At 39.2% G+C, this 21,590-nt stretch overlaps 1 protein-coding gene across 1 annotated transcript in view; it reads left to right on the top strand.

The window, feature by feature from the left end:
* The window catches only part of COMMD1 (copper metabolism domain containing 1), a 57,919-nt gene that overhangs the window by 6,318 nt on the left and 30,011 nt on the right, over positions 1-21,590 (top strand). Inside the window, exon 2 of the mRNA XM_057384270.1 lies at positions 10,882-11,163. Coding sequence (XP_057240253.1) covers positions 10,882-11,163 — 282 coding nt within the window. The remainder of the gene's footprint in view (positions 1-10,881; positions 11,164-21,590) is intronic.

Below are 21,590 nucleotides of genomic sequence, written 5' to 3'. Positions count from 1 at the left end.
ACTAGTCACTGATCCTTTAGATTGGAGTGAAAATAATCACCTCTGCTGTCATACACATCCTCATTTCACAGGAAGTTCAGAAGAAAAGCAGCAGAAAGAGTGGTTGGCACATTGAATAGCACCCTATCAAAGGTGCAAGAGCTGTGGTACACACTTGAGCCAGWGAAGTTCACAGCTGTGTACGAAAAGGAAATTTGGATGACACTTAAAACACAACCTTTTTACAAGCTGAACATCTGAAATTTCTCATTCCTTGTAACACTTAGCTACAGTCTTGGCATGATGTAATTTAGATTTTTGACTCTACTGGTGTGTAGCAACTGGATGCAGTATATCCAAAGCTTATTAAAAAGAAAAAAAAAATGCAGACAAGACCAAAAATTTTGGCTAGAATCTGCTTGTGTGGTTAGAATTATTCCATTTTGAAGCTTGTACTCTGGATTTCTTCCAGTCTGGTGACCAAATGTGATGGAGCCTGAATTCTTCAACCTTTGGATGACATTTCTTTTTTCCACAGTTTATTTAATTTTTAAAAAAGAAAAAGGAAAAGCTTTAATGGCACAAAATACCAGGCACTGCAGCTGTTACATGAAGTGATATTTTAGTCCTTAAACCCAATGGCACAGAGGTTGTCAGGTAAGAACATTTGACAGCTTGAGCTGCTCAGTGGCTCCTGTGTGTTCCCCAGGGTTAGCTGCAGCTTCCTGGGAGGGCTTCAGAGTCAKCCCTGGAGGATGATTTATTTTGTAACATGGTGAATTGAGTGTCTTCCTTTAAAGGCAGGGCCTAAAATATCTAAATTTTTATTTTATTATTGTCAATGTATGTTTTTACACTGTAGGGTTTTTTTTAAAATATTTAATTTATGAACTAAGTGGGAACTGAGTGGAACATGGATGATATCCATTGTGAAGGATTAAGGGTTCTTTATTGGGAAAACCAAACTGGCTAGGTTGGTTTGTGGGCTTTGTTTATTKGATTTATTTTGTTTGGTTTGTTTTGTTAYGTTGATTGGGGTTTTTGCTTGTTTGTTTATTTGTTTTGAGGGGAAGGCATTTTTAGTGTGTATTCTGAATATCTGAAGCTTTAATGCAGTAATTTTCCATAGTTGTGTACCATTGTATTTAGCAGTCAATTACAAGGAAACCAAAWTTTCCTTTGCTTGTTTTAGCCACCCAATGATTTAAAAATTGGATGGTTTGAGTAAAGTAAGTGGGACTTGCCTTTTACTTGCACCTGTTTCTGGCTGATAACCCAAGATCTAATTCAGAGTATTCTATCTTGTTTTAAGTTGGTAGTTTTAGAATTGTATAGCAAGCCTGGGACTGCCTCCTCGTTCTCAGTTCCCAATAGAGTTCAGTATCTGTTTATCTGCTGGGCTTGAGGACTGCAAGTTTACTTTCTAAAGGTGACAGTGATCTTGGAATACATTTTTTTATCCCTCTAATTCCTCATAAATCCCTCATTCTATATTTTCCTCTTAACAGTGCTGGTTTATATGTCATTTCATGTAAGTGAAAACAGACTACAATAACCTCATGAAAACAAGACATAAAATATACCATGCAGAGAAAATGTGAAATAATAGCCAGCTAGTCCAAACCTTTTTTAGATTTAAATGTTCTCCTCATTATTTTTAAAATATTTTTGTAATCATGTCATTTTGCATATGTGAATGTATTTATGAAAGTATGTTTTTTCACATCTCTCTTTTCCCTAACAATAAAATGTGGCAATAGAAATCGTTTAAGTGAATTTGGTGTTTTTTTCCAAATATGGTTAGATTTCTTTTTCTGGTTGAGATGCTTTGGGATCTCTGCCAAAAGATTTCTGCCTCAACTTCGTGGGTAGTTTTTCCTTTTCTTTCTTTACAGTATCTCTGAACTGTGATGCCAGGATTATGAAATATGTTTTGAAGATACATGCAGACACTGAAGTAGTATCTGTGTGAAAGGCAAGTAATCAAGAGACATTTTTACTCCTTGTCTGACATTTACACACGGTTTTGTTGTCTCTCCTCAGACTGTCACATCAGATGCGCTGTTCTCTTAGACTCTTTTTGCCATTTCTGGTTCAAGAGTAGTTTTTATTCTGTTCTGACAAGCTGTTTGTATAAGTACCTTTTAGTTTTACGCAGTCCCACATGGCAGAAATATTTTCTGTATTTGAAACCGTTGTGATTCTTTTTTTTATTCGTTTATCTCCATTTTTACGTTTTTTTAAGGGGAGAAAAATAYTCATAACTCTGTTTTTCTGTAGAAGAAGAAATGGTGCATTTACTGTTTACATTTGTTTGGCAAGGAGCGTGGTTTTGTTCATGGATGAAGATTAGTGTGTTCCATTTGTTGATGGATGGCCTCAGCAGCAGCTTAACCTAAAGGGAAGAGAGAACCACCCTCTTTGGTGTAATCAAAGCAGTCATTCATGTTTAATGGGATTTTATTGGAGAGTGCTTTTTTTTTTAATGTCTTAGCTGTTTTGTCATGTGTTTAGCCCTTTTTCCCCCAAAATGTTGATTGCATTTAGTGCACAGATAATTTTTGATACAGGAAATGGCAACTAAGTCTTAATGGGAAGTGAGAGATGGTTTCTTCTCTCCTGCTTTGGCCTTTGTTCCTGATCAGGTGATGTTTTCCAGTGACAGGGATGTAGAGGGACCATACTGGAGAGTTTGACCTGCTGTTCCTTTCTCCTTCAAAGGCTGAGCTGTTCACAGCCACCATRGCTGCTGCTGGTTTGGGGAACACGTTTTATGTTTCACTGAACTGACAGGAGGCAAAACCATTTTCCCYGTGCTGAAAGGAAGCCCTGGTGGCTGGGATCCTGAGAATGGAAGCTTCCCTCTCACCTGTCAGTCCTGTCAGCGTGTAACATGAGTTGTCAAAATAGGTGATGAAGGACCAGATGGTAGAGCACTGTTGCTTGCTTCCTGTGAAGCAGTGTAGTCTGTAAGCTTGTCTCCTTTCCTGGCTGATCTGTTTGCTGCTCCCAAACACGTCTGCAGGGTTATGGGCTAAGGCAGGGATGTGTTCCCAGCCTGGGCTGCGAGTGCAGAAATCCTTCTCCTTCCACGTAGGAAATGAAACTCTGCTGCTGCTCAGAGTGGTGATAACAGGCAATGCACAGGAAAGAAGGAAAGCAGAGGCTGGGATCAAGATTTGGTTCTGAAAGGGAGTTTATGGCAAGACATCATACAAGGGAGGGATGAGACTCATATAGTTAATGGTTTTCACTGCTACAGCATCTCTGCTTTGCTATAGCGGAAGCTGATGTCTGAATGTAAACCAAGGGACAAATTAGCTGAGTTAATGATTAACTTTTGGGATGCAGCCAATCAAGGTACTCTGAGTAAAAGTGAAAATTGAATTYGTGGTACTAATTCTGTTTCTGTGCTTGGTTCATAATAAAGCAAGTTTGTGCTGATTTCAGTGACAGGACCACTGCCTGCAAAGCTCCAATAAGCTCTGCTAATGTCTGCACTGTTACTGCACTCAGGGTAGGGCTACAACKTTTTTTTTCTTGTGTCTTCAAAATATGAACTGCTCCAACTTCTATTTTTAACTCTCCTAAGTGAAATGAGATTAAACATGAAGCAGTAGTCTGCAGCAGCAAGTAATTTTCCCAGAATGATCGTAGAAACCTGATAAACACAGATCTCTTTTATTGTAAGAGAACAGAGGAGAAGAAAAGCTTGAGCACGTGATCTCCTAAGGGAACGACAGGTCATGTCAACAGTTCCAGGACTGTCACTATATCTGTCTCTCTTTCCCTGCTTTTATTCCCTCCCTTGATTTTTTTTTTATATTTTTATTTACTGTCTGGTATTTTCTGTCCTATCTGGATTTCTTTCTGCCTTTTGTTTTTCTTTCTTTAGCAACAGTGCATTAAATTACTTTCATCTGCTGGGAGTTCTTGCTTCTGAATCCAGCTCCTTCAGGAGTTCTGAAGAAGAACCCATTTTAGTCTGAATAATGTAACCTCTGAAAATTAGTGTGTTCTCCAAGAAAACAGCTCACTGCTGCTGAAGCACAGTTCAGGGAGCACATGTGTGTGCACATTCATTTTGAAAGAGGTTGAACCTCTCAAACTTGTCTGTAATATGGTTTCTTGTTTAAGAGCTACTGGAAATGTGACATTTCTTTGCCTCCACCCCAACTGGCAAAATGCTTTCTAAACCACAGCAAAGATTTGGGCTTGAGTGGGGAGAAAACTGATGGCAAAGTTTGGGATTTTTTTTCTTTGCTGTAATTCAGTAGAGTATCAGTCAGGCTGGACAGTTTATATTTTTAGTTGCAATATGTTTATATTTTTAATCCTCTTATTTCACCCTTGTTCTTGCAAGTATATCTGCTATTAATAGAACATTTCCTTATATTTTTTTTGTTCTATGTTTTATCTCCCTCCAGCCTGTCCAACCTATCTGTGCTCCCTGAGAAGCACTTTCCATTGCCTTTTTGCTTGTATAACTTCTTCCTCTTTCCATTTWAAATAACACAAGCAGTTTGAAAACTTATTCAGGAAGGAAGGGCTGGTGCTTCTTTTTAYGTTTATTGCTTGAAAGCCAAGCTTTTATTATCTGTTCACAATCTGAGTCTGCAGGCATTGTTTGGGTATCTACCTATGACTGATGCTGTCCATGGGTGGGCTTGTTTTGGTTTTATTATTATTTATTCTTGTTGGTGAGTGGTGTRAAGCTTAGACAGAGTAGGTCCAGCCTGAAAATCCTGATGATTCTCAGTTTTCCTTCAGCTAAAGATGTTTTCTGGAGTGGGAGAGCCACTTGTTGGAGCTCAGCCCAGCAGGTTTCCAGGAAATGCAATGATGTGACTGAGAGAACGTGGCTGAGGTCGCTGCTCCTCTGGTGGCTGCCTCTTTTCATCAGACTTTCATCCTCCTGTATCATCAAATGCATCTTCACACTGCAGAAAAATGACACCTTCTGCAAATAAATKTAGGAAGTGGTATTTTATGGCATTGTGAGTTCAAACTGGTCATTTTTGGCTGCACAGACTCATGGCGGGGGCAGGCTGGAGAAAAAATGTTGTGGTCGTTTCACATGCTTTTAAAAACTAATGCTAGGATCTCTTTTGTGTTCAGTTGTAAGCTAAGTCAAAAATAGCTGAGTACTCCCCTGTGATTGAACTTCCAAGCAAAAMCAGTAATTTTAACTGAGAACATAGAGTTGGTGAGCTTGTATGTGAAAAAAACAAAAAAAAGAAAGATGGAGTTTAGTGGATTTCTGCTTGGTGGGAGCCTGGGAATTGTGGGGGAGAAAACAGAGGAGTCAGTCAAGAAGCATGGAAGTGACCCATTGAGAAGAGGTTTTTTCTTCCATGTGCACAATTGACAAGTCTGTGTGGAATCAAGCTTAATAAGATCAGGAGCACAGGAAGGATGTAATTTTGCCTGAAACTCCATCATACACACACATTTTTCCCATCTGCAGAAGCAATTCAGTAATTTTTTTGTTGGTGTGTGTTGCGAGTCTTCCCATCCAAGAAGAAAGCTTGATGAAAATCAGAAGTCAAATTTAAAAATATTTACAAGTCTGCTGAGCATCTGTTGAATCTGGTGAGTGCCTCCTTGGCAAGGAATCAAAAGGTTGGAATARAAAAGTTTTTGTTGCAGAAGACCTGTTACCTACTGAAAAAAAAGTAAGCTACAGGCTTTAAACAATTTATGTATTATTAAAGTCTTAATGATTCACAGGTAGTTCTTTTCTATTTGCAAACTGGTTTATTTCACTTTCAGCTGTGCACTACGGCTCCGTAAGAGGCAAATAAAAGTAATATTGGAACATGGTATGGAATATGATAAAAGAATTYRTGTGATCTCCCATGGATTAGATGAAGACTTAYCTTTCTACTTTGTTGTAGAAATACTRAATGTATCAAGGGTTAGTTGTGCTTTCTGACTTAGAAATGTGATGGGAGGGTGTGGAAGCCTTTAGGTTTGGGATTTTTTTCCCCAAAAGATGGATCACCATTTTCAAGTGCAGACAAGCAGACTGTTGTATCTAATTTTATCTCAATTCTGATTCTCAGGAGGGGTCTTGGACTCTAATAAACAGTATTTGTGAGGCACAATTTCCAACTGGTTGAAAACCTTCRCTGTCTCCAGAAACGTGGGAAAGTCTTCTGGACTGATATCCAGGGAACATCTGTGGGAAGAGCTCATTTATTACAGGGCTGGATATCTCAGCAGCCCTTGGGAGAGTCTGGCTGGGAGATGCTTACAAAGGAAGACCCAGAAACCACAGGGTTGGGAAGATGTTGGATTCCTCCTGTCAGAAGCTGCTATTTGCAGAGGAACATGCTGAGCTGACTGACAAATAACARTGTCATCAGCACTCGTGTGCTGTTCTGAGCTGCTTCTGTTCCTCTGTTTGCCCCCAAATCCAGCAAAGGTTTTCTTCTGAGGGAAATGACAGAAATAGATGTTGATGTTACCCAGAATGGGCTTTGTGTGATGCAGATGTTGGGCTGAGCAGGGTTCTGTGCCATGTTCCTCCTGTCTCTCTTCTTGTGCTGCTCAGGGTTCTGTTTCTAAAATGAGTGGCCAAGACTGTGATGCAGGAATAGCCTCTAACCCCACCTCCCAAAAACCTGAGGAGGTGAGTTCAGTAACACGGTGTGTGCTGAATTGTTTATTTCTGTGAGCCTGTGATTTCTTTGTGCWGCAGGCTGGCAGCAGAGGGTCAGCTGGAGGAAATGCCTCCACATGCTGGCATGCCCAGCTCATAGAGCTCTTTTGTGATGTTTTATTTCTGAGAATCAAATGTGCTCTTTTTTTTTCCCAGTGGGTTTTACCAGTTGTTGTTTCTCACTAGTACTGCATGCTTGTCAGGCTTTATTTCTCAAAAGAGATAATGAATTTAAGTCTGTTTTCCTGTTCTGTGTACCAAGGCACATGTCTGATGGATCTAATTAAGCTAATACAAACCTCTCCAGATTATCAAATATTGCTTCATTAAGGAAATGRTATTTGAAGTCTTATTTTTATTGGCTGAATTATAKTGGAAGACATAGTGGGTATATTTTGAAGCAGAACACAAGGAGAATTCAGTAGGACCAAAACTGTTTCCCAGCCTTTGGAAAGGAAGGTGTTGCCAAACACTGAGGGCAGAATTTATGTGGTTGTAATAGGACATGCTGTCCATAAGCTGTGCTTTCTAGGAGGGAAATGAAAAAATATGTTTTATCAAATCTCAAAATACGTAATGTGAGGAAATTTTTTTTAATCTAAAAATGGTGTTGTCTTGCAGACTCTAGTTTTGAAACAGTTTTTTTTTACTTAGACATTTGAGTGAATAGTCATAGTAAMGTTAATTTGCATTTTGCACTGGCATGGAACAGCTGTGATTCTATACATTCCTAGGGAACTTTTCTGCTTTTTGTTAGTTGGAAATGTTTATATTGAAATGGTAAATTACTTGTGATTACCAACAAAAACTGGAATTAGCTGAGAATATAAGCTCTCTATGACACAATGATGTGTCACCAACTGTACAGTGACTCAAGGTATGGCAATTGTTCTGYACTTCAAGGTCTGTCTGGACTAAGTAATTGGCATTAATAAGATGTGTCACTATAGAACCAATGCTGGCAGTGATTCAGCTCTAGGAACAGATGGATAAAACAGGTTTCAGTACCTTTAAATTCTGAGAATTTTCCAGTTATGATGCTAAACTGTGAATGTGTTGTTTATTCCAACGGTGAAACAACCTTCACCATRGCAGTGGGAGCTGAACAACAGCTGGTCATTGTCCTGATGGTGATAAATRCTCATCTGAAGCTCCTAGGGTTTAATAGCATGAGAGGGAGACTTAKAATCAGATATATTTTGTCTGTCTTTAGCTAGAAGCACAGAAGGACCACTCGTGTTCTAACTTWAAATCAATCCTTAGATATATCAGTAAGATGTATTCACTGTAATTTGATATTCTGTATAATAAACGAGCATTGTTAAAAGTAATGGAAAGAACTGTTTGTAATGCTATGCAGARTATGGCTGGAAATATGCTTTTTGGCCAAATTAAATTAAAACATTTCCCTGAGCTTAAAAAAAAAATCTGAGCTGAGGCCCTTTCTRTAAGCAATGGAGTAGAACTACATTTGTTTAAAGAATGAATTGTGTAAATGTTCATGCAACAAGAGACAGAGGAGATCAGCAAAGACTTTAAATGTTCTTTCATTTTTTGTCYACAGTGAAATGTTTCCAAGTTAAGATGAAAAAGAATACTAAAATGAGCTACTRTTCTTATGTGACTTGAAAACCATTATAGCCGATGGGATTTGCTGGGAAATTTCAAAGAAAGTGTGTCTCCATTAATTAATATCTTCATGCAGCTGTACCAGAATATAACTCATTGATTGTTTAGACCCACTTCCAGTTAATTTTTTCGAAGGAATTTTTAAGCAGTAACCATATTTCCAAGAAGAGATTCTAGTCTGAATGATGGGCTAAAAGGATATCTTATTTAAAGCATGCATTATCTGATAAATAYTCCACCAAAATACATTGTGCTTGTTACCTTTTGGATTCTTGGCTGTGTGCAGTAAGTTTCTTACATTTGTGGAGTATAAAACCATCCAAACTGTCCTGTATATGCCCTAATAATATTTTTTTGTGTTCCTTTTGCTTCAAACTTCAAGTTTGATCATGATCTTCCTCGTCTGGATACACTTCAAAGTCAGATTTATACCACGTGTCAAGCACAATAAGGAACTTTGTGTCTGTGATTTTTTTATCAGCTTAGAAGGGCACTGCAGAATCCTTGCTGCATCTTGTAGAAAGGGTTGTTGTGAAGAGAGTGACATTAATAAATAATTCCAGAGAGTTACAAATGTGAATGATTTGAAGGTTATGAAATCAAGCCTAGAAAAGGGGGTGCGTGGTGTCACCATGAATCTGCATTAGGCTCCCATTTAATGCAGACGAGCTGTTTCTCCGTGACACCTTTGCTTCACCCAGTGCAGAGGACACAGTTTGTGTTCCTGGTTTCTGCACAGGAATAAAACAGAAGGCAATTTTCTGCACAGCTGAACTGAGAAGAAAGTCTGCATCTGAACTTGATCTTGACAGGGCTTACCCAAGGTGCTGGAGGTCTGTGCTTGTTGATTCACCTCCACTTCTCCCCCCACTGCCATAAACCAACACGAGAGATGTACACGAGCCGTAGCTGGTGTCACACAACACAAAAACACAGATGTAGTGATGTGAAAAATATTAAACCAGAAAATATTCCACACTGCTGTTAGCTGACAGTCCTGGTTGTGTAAGATGTGGCTGTAGGGAAGGGATGGAAGTCTGAATAGCTTTTCTTCTGGAAATGGAAAGAAGTGCTGTTTTCACTTCCAGCATAATGAGTTAGTACAGGATAATTACCTCTTAGGTTAAATATTTTCAGTATAAAGCAAGCAATATGTACCAATATGTCAAATGCCCTATAGAAAAGCCAGAATGTTGCACTAGGCAGCTCAAATTTTATAATAAAGTCGCAGATGCTCCCSTTAAACTGGAACCTTACTAGAGCTGAGGGTTTGCTTGTGGTGTTGATTGCCATTTCTTTTCTCCATCACGTAACAGATGGCAGCTAATCTATTGTGAAAGCAAGGCAAGGCGGCTCATCCCTCGTGAAAAAAAAAACACTACAAACCTTTCAGTTTTTAGATAAGCACTGCCCAGCTTTGCAGACAAGCAATGTGAAGTGTGTGTGCCCAGCCCAAAGCCACACGATGTCACCCCCTTGGCTGTCAGGAACRAGGCTGTGCTTTCCCTGGATGCACAAAATGCAGCAATAGCAGGGCTGTGTCAAGGAAAATTAAATCGAGCCAAATCCCAAGATTGGCCCCACTTCAGCTTGCTGTGCTCTGTGTCAGCATCTGCTTGGAGGTGTCGTGTTCATTTTGGAGAAGTTGCATCCATTTTGTGTGAAAAGGAAGGAAAAGCATCTGCTTGAAATGACGATGGGGTAACTTAACCACAGTTTCCTCTCTCCACCTCCCATCCTCCCTTCGTGGCCATATATAGTAGCAACCATTGCCAGTTAGGCAGTGCAAATAAAAGGCTGTGGGTTTATCAGGTTTGAAAAAACAGATGGAAAAACTGGGTATCTGTATAAAAAGGGGTTTTTAGGAATAATAATGATTTCTGTTGCTGCACAGGAGGGAGGAGTAAATGACCCCTTCCACTCTGCTGCAAAACACAAATAAAGTATTTACCCTGACAGAGTCCACCAATGCTCTGAAAGAAGCTGCAGTTGTATTTTTAAGGCTTTTTTGAATAATACAGATGAAAAATGCAGTTCCATTTTGCATTGTGACTCTCCCTTGGAACTCGTGCTCTTACTAGACCCTGCTTTACTGGTGCAGCATTTACCAGTTTTGCTTCCTTGTGTGTGRTGTGGAGGTGGCAGATGAAACTGTGGATGTTGCAATGAGCCAGCCTGTCCCTTGTTTGTCCCAGCATTCCTGTTTCCTTGCCAGTCAGAGCAGCAGGGCAGTGCCAGACCCTGACATGGTTTTTGTGGCAGTGTCCAGTTGGGATCACCCTTGGCACAGTAGGGAAAGGGCCAGGAGACYGTGAGAAATCTCCTTTTATCCTGTAGCAGTGCTGAATTCCCAAAGGTGTTCCCAGTTCCTTGCTGGTACCCATCCACTCCCTCCAACTGTCCTGGGGCAGCAATCTGGAATGAGGAGTGGACACTTGCAAATGGAGTTTTAATTAAAGTTGTCAAGTTATTTGCATAACCCAGATTTGTTTGTGCTACCCCTTTAAGATCCAATATTTATCAAATCCTAAAGATGTGACCTTTTTGTCCTCCTTTTTGTCCTTGTTTTGAGCAAGCTTTTCCCTTTTACTCCCCTTATTTTCCCACAGTCGATTGCTTCAGCGGACATGGATTTGAATCARCTGGAAGCTTTCCTCACTGCTCAAACCAAAAAACAAGGAGGAATCACATCAGATCAGGCTGCTGTCATTGCAAAATTTTGGAAGAACCACCGGACTCACATCCACGAGAGCCTGATCAATCAGAGCCGCTGGGATAATGTCTTGAAAAACATGAACTGGAGAGTGGACCTGAAATCCCAGTCGAGACACATTGATCAGATAAACACTCCCGTTGCAGTAGTTGAAATGGAACTGGGAAAAAATGGGCAGGTAAGCTTCCTTTTGAAAAATATATAAACCTGAATGCACCGAGACATTTTACCAATTGCTAAATTCACTCCATCCAAATCAAGTCAGTTGATTCTTCACCACTGGGCCTTTGAAATTCCCGTCCTTTTTGGATACAAAGAAACACTCTGAATGGTGAATGCAGTTTTTGCTTTCTTTTTTTCATGTCTTTGTATATATACTGACAACTCTCTTGATATGAAGCTTGAAAAAATCAGAGGATGTAGAAATCAAATATTATCTTAGAATTCTGTTTGCATTCCATGCACTGCAAAGTTTATTAGTCTTTTTTTTTTTAATCCAGCACTAAAATTAGTTAAAATACAGAAATTAGGCACTGGAAAAGTGTGACGTTCACAAATTACGTTTTAGAACAACGTGAGGGGAAAGACTCCTTTTTATTTTACGTAACACCCATTCTTATGTTAGAAATACATCTTTATTACTTGTCACATTATGCAATCCGGCCTTATCTCCCTGAAAGATATCTGTATATATARCTCTATCAGTGCTAAGCACTGCATTCCTTTTTTAATCTTTATAGTCCATGGGAATGTACAGCTAAAGGCACAGCTTCCCATCTTCATTTATAGTTTTGTTTTCTTAACAGGAAATRTGTTTCAATTTGGTGTCTTTTCTCTCTGCAATGCTTTAGTAAATGTTAAAACCTCATTTCTTAGCAGTAGCTACTGCAAATTGTACCATGAGCTAATTTGGGCATTTTGATGTTGTTAATAGTTAACATTTAGCAAATTTCCTTGTATTTCACAATATTTTAATAGCGTATAGCAAGAGTACCTAAATTAGGAATACATCAGTCTATACATCCATGCACACACCTGGAATATACCTGTGCATAGGAATGATTGAATTCCCACTGTGGCTGAGCAAGACCAGAATGAACAAACAACTGAACTGGGATGCTRCAGAGACTGTGGGTATTGTTGGAGTCATTCTTTTAGTTCACTTTTCTTTGCAGTCTGAAAGCTGATGCTTCCTGAGCCTTCCCCCTGTGGATCTGTKCAGTGACCAATACAATCATGGGGTGTGACTTTAGGGGTTTTTTTTAACCTTCGAGAAGTGGAGTTTTCTGCTCAGGGTCTTGAGATTGGAAATTATTGTATTCTGTTGGTAGCAAATGGGAAAAAAAAGTTGTTTTGAATCAAAAGGTTACAGGGAGCACATTATAATGAGTACATTGAGTACATTAGTGAGCAAATGGAAGAAATACCTACATTCATTAAAAAATGCATTCTTAGCTCAGAATCTCTGTTGTGTGTCATAAGGGGATTATGTAGTTAGTGGCTCCTGTTTGGAAATTGTTTTTCCCCCAGTAATGGATTCTTACAGTGACATCAATCAGCAAGGCCATTTACATTTCTTTCACCCTGTGCAGAGAGAGTCAGGGGATGTGAATGTACAGGAAGAATACACATTTCTGAGACACTGTGGTGCCTCTTACTGGAGAGCCCCACGACAAAATCAAAATGAATTCTTTTAGCAATGCACCTTCMTGCTGCAAAGGGAAGTGGCTGTGTGAATGCATTTTTGGAAGTGCCATCAAACATGACTTTTACCTCTTTCCCTGAGGACAGCAGTGAGCTGTGGCAAGCCTGACASTTGGTGTGAGTTAAACTGGTATTTACTGAAACAATCACGGAGTAATTAGCACTGTCACCACTTGAGTCACTTTACATTTATTCTGGGGAGCTCTGGTTTCTCGTAGCCTTGAGCTCTGGATTAAAGAGGTTCTCTGCTGTGAAGCTTTGGGTTGARGCACTCTGCATGCTCTTGATGGGATGAGTTTTGGGAACCCCACAGATGTTYGGAGACCTCCTGGAAAGAAAGGCTGGTCACAGAGACTCCTACWAGAGGTTGAAGGAGTTGTTGTTGCACACTGGATCCAACCCACTAACATGAAGCTGTCATGTTTTATAGTCTGTATAAGTAATTTTACTTTATTGTTAGCACATCTGTTCTAARTGTCAAGTTTTGTAGCACATCAAATACACATATACTGGTACCTTTCTTAAATTTAGCAGAGAACATATTTTCTAAAAAAAAAAGTTGTCAGCCATAGATAGGATTTTATGAATAATGAAGATCTGGCTTTGAAGAAGAAAGCTGGCTGATGATTCAGGATTAAATTATTCACCACAGACTGTTTTCATTTGGACACATGATAACAGGGGAGTATACAAATGCATTGATATGTAATGAATCGACATGAATATTGCATGGTTCAGCAAGAGCAAAGAAATGCTCTGTAGAAAATGTACCTTTCCAGAAGCCACTCTGATTCTTCTCAGTGTCTCTGGGTTGGATTTAGATCTCTGCCCTGCACAAGGCCATGCTTCTTGATGCAACATCTGCTCCTTCTGCTTCAATAAGTAACTGTGTTTCCTGCCTGCCTTCTCTGAATTTCTGTCACTTGGTTGTTTCATGACAGGAAGACTGTGTGTGTATGCCCTGATGTGGTTAGGAATGGGGAACTGGAAGTGACTGGTTCAGAAATGCCAGTAGATCGGGTTCACATTAATTTTGTCGAATTTCCTGAGTGTTTTCTGACTGGGGAGATATTTCTGGGTTTGAGAATCCATCACAACTTACATGCATTAATTTTTACTAGCCTTGCCATTACTGAAATGGAAAAGAATGAAACCTTTTCCCCAAGTGCTCTTAAAAACACGTCTAATAGAAATATTTTAGAACATCATGCTCCAAACTTTGAAAACTTTGATTCAGGATCTGTAACTGGGAGTTTAAACTCTCCTTCAGTAAAGATTTTACAGTAACATTTGAAGTTTACTTTATGCTGGTGATGTAGTCTTTATAGATCCTGGTTAAAAGCAGATGAACATTCTAGCCATGAAGTGCTCAGCTTTGAAAGCCCATTTTCTTTAACAATATGACTAAAAATAAAATGATAAAGCAGTTGCACTTTAGCCTGCATTTGCCTTCATCTTGTGATATTCAGTTCTCATCACTGCTGGTTCATTTTTTCATTTTGAACAGCCCATCTTTTCTTTGGCATGATGGTTTTATCCTCTTGGATTTTTTATCCACCTTGCTGGCTTTCTCTTAAAACRTCTATAGCTACCTGTCCCCTTCTTTATGTCCTTTTAAATCTTTTTCTCCCTCTCTGGGCATTTCTGTAAAGCTTTTTTGGCATGAAATTTCAGCCAGACATGAATCTGCCAGGAGGGATGGCAGAGTGAGCTGGAACATCCTCCTTTTCATGCCCTTCCTGCCCCTYTGCACCAGCACTGCTCCACTGCTGTGCAGTGTTGGCTCACCTGCACATTTCAGTCACACATTTATACCTGGCCTTGCCATTAATGGAAAATTAATTCATTGGTTTTGCACTGTGGCTTGACACCAAGATTATATTTAAACTTGGTTTCTGGACTTTGTCATGGTGTTTTCCTCATGAGATGTGTGTCTCCCTTGGGGCTGTGTTCTTCCTGTGGGCTGATTTACCAATGAGTTTTACTTTCTTGCAGCATTTTATATTTTACAGTTTAATATCTGACATTGATCAAATATTACAGATTAGAATTTGTTGTCAGCTTTTTTGCTTTAGCCTTCTTACAGGATGGGTATTTCCACATGGATTTATTTTCAGTCTTTAAGATACCGGTAATCCATGTAATATCACTTCTGTTGGAGCTTTGCTGGATCTTAAAGCATGTTTTATGATCAAAGAGTATTTTCTGCCGTAGTTTAACATGAAGCTGGGATTCTTCTGCAGGATTCTTCCCAGAAAAACCTGAGGTAATTGCATCAGGATTATGGATTAGAAGGGTTTTTCCCAAAACATCTCTCTTTTTCCTTTTCTGAAAGCATCTACCTGACAGTTGTCAAAACAGTTAATGACACACAATAGGTAAATACCTCAATGTAGCAAAGAAAAGGTAACAAATTAGGATCATTTATTTCCAAGTTAAAGGCAAAGAGCAGCCCTTTATACTTTTGGTCTGAAATCACCAGGGATATTTATGAAAAATCCAAGTATTTTTCTTTAAAGAGCAATCAAGCATTAGCAACAGACTTTTGAGTGAAAGTGTAATAGTCAGTGCTTATGACTACATTTTGATTGTCACTTTAAGCTCTCCCCAGYGAGCCAAAATACTTTCTCATAACAGGACTTGCTAAGTGAAGTGCACCTTTGCCAGTGCAACAATGTACTTGATGCTGAAAAAGTAAAAACTGTCAGCTGGCAATTTAACTGCTGCCTGCCAATGGCTGGGTCCAGATGCTTGTAATTCAGAGATTATTATTATTATTATTATTATTATTATTAKGGTAATAATTCTATTAATTCATGTGTGGAAAGAGTTCATAAGGAGTATAGGCAATTGTCATGTGCTATATGTAGGAGGTGAAATGCTACCAGCATTTTGAAGGTCTGGAGCTTGACATCCATCAAGTTTTAGTTGCARTGATTATAAGGATTTAATTAATRTTTCAGGAAGGASTGAAGTAAATCTCAAAGTTAATTTGGGGAGTTGAGATTTTTTTCTGACTTGTTAATTATGTCTGTTGCACACAAATTTAGGYTGACATTTCTATCATCTATGCTATAAACAAATTGTATTTATTTATGGCATTCACACATGTTGAAAAATACTAAAATTGGAGATGCTTTCAMAGTATAATAAAAAATCATAGAATTCATCTTCTATAAATCTCATTCCCATGCTGGGAGTACGACCTGAACGCTGCTGAGGATGTGGTGGTGTTCTGTGTATTTTTCTAAGTCAGAGTCTCTTGTTTTTTGCCAGCTACAGTTACCCCCAGCAATAGCTGTCAGYGCTGCAGAGAGGTCAGACCAAGAGAACATCAGGAGTAAACTGATGCCATAGGGAGGAAGGATGATGGCTGTGCCTGCTTTTGCCTCTGTGTGACTCCAGGTCAGGCTGCTCCAGAGACATCGCTGAAAATAACCCCAGATAATGGATCTCCAGCCTTTTTTTGTGTAGGATGCAGATTGCTTTTTGTAGGATATCTGTGTGGGCAAAGCAATGCATGGGGAGGTGAAAAGCAGCTCCAGGTACCCAAACCAAAATATTGCCAGCCTGGCYCACAGAGAGGAAGGAAAAGCTACCACCAAACCATTTTTCCTTTCCAGCCATAATCCATCTTAATCTTTGTAGCTATTAACATCATCAGAAACAATGTTCCAGTCAAAAATGGGATAGCACAAGCATTTAGAAGCCAAATTAATCAACTTAACCCCAATGGGTTTAATATTTTTATGTGATTAAAATGATAGAATYTGCTAAGTAGAAGTCAGTCGGAAAAAAATCACCTCTATGGCCAAGCYGAATATAATCATTTGAGCTTTTGTTCACCTTGGAAATTTATGAGCTGGAGGGAACRGTTACATAAGGGCAGTACAGTGCAAAAGCAAATAAAAAATGGAGAGGGCAGCAGGTCACTCRGCACAGAGAAAACTGGAACACAGTTGACTGACTTAACTCTGTTATTTACTTAATCCTCTGCTTGGTACTCTCTGTAGTCCTTTGCTTCGACAGATCCGTTTTTCTCACCTTCTGAGAGTGAAGAGAAATTTGGAAAACAGGAAGAGAATTGTGTAATTTGTGGCTCCTGGGAYGGGGAAGTGTCATACGTATGTTAAGGAGATAAGAGCATTAAATGGAGGTATTAAATAACTGACTCAAACTGTCACTTTTCCACTGGATATATTTGACAGCATTTTTTACCTCATCTGTTCATCCTGTACAAAGCAAGGATATTCTAMAATCAGTAGTGTTAACAGTTTCCATCCTGGTTTATTTGTATTTTTTTGTTGCCCTGTATATATGGATGTGCAAGCACACACATATATATTCCCTTTACTCTGAAACTGGATTTGCTGAAGTAGTTAAATAGAATAATTGAACTGAAATGTAAATATTTTTGATTGTAGCTGAGCTTAGGGCATTACAGGAAAAATTCTGCATTAATTGAAGGTGTGCTGTATGAAGACAGCAGTGATGGCCATTTACTTTCTTTCACCTGCCTAAATTCCGATTCAGTCTTGAAATTTTTTACTTTCTCAGGTCCTGGACATTATGACAGGAGACTTGCTACCTGTTACATATGATATCAACAAATACTTTGCAATCTAATGTTAATCTGGCATTCATAAGCAGTAATAAAATGCAGGATAGCTTTGGTGAGATGTCCTCTAGAGCATCTCTTGCAGCCTTGGCAAACAGATTGCAATCAGACCTTTTCTGTTACAGAAAATTTTAATCTTCACTAGTATCTTTTTGACAAAAGTCAGAAGTTTTGCATGATTCTCAAAAAACATTTTAAAAAGGGGAAATTTCTTTCCTGGAGAACCTCTATACAGCAATTCAGAGCCTCTTTGCATCTTAGCATCTTAGGTGTTGGTGTCCATCTGTGTTCTTCAAAGGACTTGCAGATCAACATTAGCAATTAATTTGCTCTTAGGAAACTCAGGGAAAAAGGGAGTTGCTATGAACATAAGTGCCCACTGTATTGGCTGACAATGATCATGTTTGTACAGGCCTAGCCTGGCCAAATACATTTAAAATTGTTGTTTTGCCAGTTGGCCAGCTTTTCCCCTCTTGACATTATGCCACGCTGGTGCTGAGAAGTGCTTTGGAGATCCTTTCAGGTTTGTCATGCTCTCTTGAGATCCCTGAGCATTAGCATTCAGGGATGTAAATAAGAACAGGTTCTTAATTTATTTTAATTAGGAAGAGCTACTGCAGCAGAAGGTATCAGAAGATAGTAAAAGATAAAGATGGCACTTAATTGGGGAGAAACACTTGTAGAGTTTTCTCTACACTCTTGCTTTTTTTCTTACACTTTTTTGCTGCTTAATCCTTTGAAATCTCTTCATTCTATCTTAAATATACATGTGTGTGTATATATAGAGATAAAGATATAGATATACTTTTCATAAAAGATAGACCTCAGTTTTTGCTGTGCAAGAATTGGTGCAACAGAATGAACAACACAATCCACAGTGGCAAAGCAAAATCAGTTCATGGTTGGTTCTCAGTGTAATCTTTTCACTGAGCAGATGTTTCCGTTCTAGTTTCTGGCAAATGGGGGATTTCCACCCTTCTAGAGCTTCTCTCCACTAGTTAAAAATGAAAAAAAATATAAACTTTTTTTTCTTTTCTTCTTATCACTCTATTGACAAAACCTCTGACTGAGTGATTGCACAGGTAGCATGCTGGAATCTGCTGGTGCACAAAGCTGTCCTTGGGAGCTGCTGGCTGAGTGTTAATGCTGAGATGCTGTGAACTCCCTGCACGGAAATGCAGTTAATCACCATGTGAAATGCTTGGAATACTAGCGCCGTGTTTGGATAAAAGCAGGCTCTCCCTCCTGCTGCACTTGCTCTTACTGTTACATACCACTAGCACTGCTGCCTAGGGACTCCTAGAGGCCAGCAGAGAAAATTTGGGAGAGTCTCTGCCCCTTCCTAAGGGAGTGGATTAATTAAAACTGTAGGAAACAAAGCTTTTTTTTTATTGCAAGCTCACTTACCTCTACATTAAATGGATTTGTCTGTTCCTTAGTATGCTGGCTTYATCTTGTTAAAACATAGACTGAAAGTAAGGCAGTAAATAAAGCTGCCACAGAAAATCACATGTGGGTCTGAGAGGACAGTTTTAGGTGTCCTTGTTGTGAGGTGGATTTGAGAAGTTCTAGACCTTGGCCTCTTTCCTCAGCCTTGTGCTTCCCCTGCAGCAACCTGTTCATAGAGCTGAAAGTGGCTGAGTGAATCCAAATGAAATTTTTTGTGTGTTCCCTCCCCACCCTTTTTATTTTTTTCACCAAAATTATTGTTACTGTGGATCAATTTGTTGAAGAAACAGGTTGAGGGYAAAATTGAGCAAAAGAAATTGAGAATTCTGCCTTGCCTGGAAAAAAAAAAAAGCTCATTTAAGCATACATGTTCAAAGTGCCACCATTTTAAACCCTAGCTTGTGCTCTCTTGAAGAGAAATGAAGCAGCTCTCCTTGATTGCTGAGGATAACTTCTCTGGAGTGCCAGTTTTTCTTCCAAGAATGGAGGAGGAATAGAAAATGAGAGACACGGCTGTTGSATGAGTTTTGTATTGTAGAGTTCATCTGGAGAAGGGTGGAAGAGGTATCTGATATGGAAATAATCTAAAATGGTATCTGAAGGTGGGAACCTGTGAAGATTCAAGAGCAGGGGATTCAACAGCTTTTTCGTTATTTTTTGTTCCTAGGAAGTTTCTCAGCTCCATAATTTGTGACAGCATGAATGAGAAACATGATTGGAACAAGGTCCTGTTCCTTGTCTGGTTATTTTGTCTGCTGTTAGTGGGAAACATGGTGAGCTGAAGCACAGCTTGGCTGAGCTTCCTGAAGTGATGCTGTAAATCTGGGAACAGCAAAAGAGTCCTGACTTAGAGCTTTAACAAAATAAACTCATTTATTGTTAGGGGATTCTTTTTCATTCAGTGGGTACAAGAAGTTGGTTGCTGTTGACAATTTCATTCTCAAAATAGTTTTCTCTGTTTCCTYGCATGCATCTGTTCCATTTTTTTTTTCTTTTTGCTTGTTTTGGAATTACTTACTGAGGCAGTGTGGTGAAGCACGAGTTTCCCTGCTTTTCTCTGAAAGGAGATGGTTGGGAGGAGATCACTGGCAAATGCTTTTGGTTAAGACATCATTGTCCTACATACTACTTGAGGAAATGACTACTTTGAACATAATTCCAGGAGCAAATCCTCTTCATTTAGAAAGAGATTCTAACTTACAAAAGATACAAGACAATCCTTTGATTAAGAAACCTCTTGCAGCTGTAATTTTGCATAGACTTTGACACAAGGGGTTCTTTTTCCTGTCCTCCTTTCAAATTATCAGTTGCAAAACTCCACAAAGATAATCAGACATGCAAATCTTCAATATATTTTTAGTTCAACTCACTGATGTATATTCATTAATATGTTAATATGACAAGGAAAGCATAATTTAAATTGCATATGCTTAATTTGGTTAATAAATGCTTGAAATACAGTCCCAATTTCAAAAGTAGCCTTATTTGATGCTGATTTTTCAGGTTTCTTTCCCTTTTAAATGACAAGGAGAATATAAAACCTCTTGGTTAYGTCCAGAAATAACTTTGTAGTGCTTTTTATCCTGACCCTGCACAACCAAAGGACCTCTGTGCTGGGAATCAGTGTTCCTTGTATGCATTGTCACATTCCTGATGATTGAATTGTAATAAATTGCGTCAGTGGAGACCTAGTGAGGATCATGGCACTGTAATTTGAGTTCCCAGACTGCATCAGGTGGACTTAGATAGGCAGATAGAAGATGAAAAGAACAAAGTTTCCTGGTGTTCAAACGTAGCCAAGCTCCACCAATGCAAATCAGGGATGTGCTTGCCCTGTATTTAATTTGCAGTAGCCTAGCTAAATGAGATACAAATTACCACTGGAATTAGAATTAGACAGCTTCTGAATCTTGCTTGAACATGCAAAGCTGCTATAATATCCAGATTTTTTTTAAACCCCTGAAGTGGTATTTGAATGCTCACAGGCAATAAACTTTTCAGTCAATTGATTCCATTTCTGTTGAATCGCCCTCAAAAGTGAAGCTGTGCTTTAAGGACTATTAAAAAATTTCATCCCATTTAACCTGTAAATACGCCACAGGACTTGAGAAAATGAGTTTGATAATTGYTTTTTTTTTTTTTTTTTTGGAAGACTTCAGCCTGGAAGGCAGCATCTTAAAAGGACTCAGCATTGAGGAGAGGCTCTAAGGCATCCAGTTAGAGCCAGTTACACTGGCCTGACTTCCTTGCTCTGAAGTAATGAGGTGTGACAGATCAGGAGTGCAGTGCATCATGGTCACAACCAATCACCCCTTTCACAAAATTCCATTTCTGCTCAAAGCAGGCGTTTTGAGTTCTCTGCAGCTGATTGTAAACTGCCTGCTTTTATGGAAACGGAATRCTGGCTTTTCCCGGTAAATATCACCGTGATGCTCCCAGACAGCTATGAAGTGCAGCTGTCTGGGAGAAAGCTCAAGTCTGATCAAATTTAATTAGACTGGAACCTGTTCCTGCCTACAAATATCTTGATTATACGAAGAGAACAAACACGCCACTTGACAGGATTGGTTTTTGTGATAGCTGCTGCTGTGAGAACGTGAAAAAGCGGTGTTGGTTCATATGCTCCTTCTGGCTGAAGGTTGAGCTGAACAATGATCCCTGTCTGCATCCAGCTGGTCACCCAGAGAGAACATGGAGAAATCCAGGCTGTTTGAGGGAATGATAAATCTGTTTGCCTTGGACAGTTCCCTCAGAGAATCTGTTCGTGTGGACTCCAGAGGAGAGCAARCGTTACTAGGTCAGCTCTAGGAGCCTAAGGTTTGGTAAGAGAGATT

Source organism: Malurus melanocephalus, unplaced genomic scaffold (genome assembly GCF_030028575.1).
Source record: "Malurus melanocephalus ecotype Western Australia unplaced genomic scaffold, MMel_1.1 scaffold_695, whole genome shotgun sequence".
Classification (NCBI taxonomy): Eukaryota; Metazoa; Chordata; class Aves; order Passeriformes; family Maluridae; genus Malurus; species Malurus melanocephalus.
This window is presented reverse-complemented; position numbering and strand designations above follow the sequence as displayed.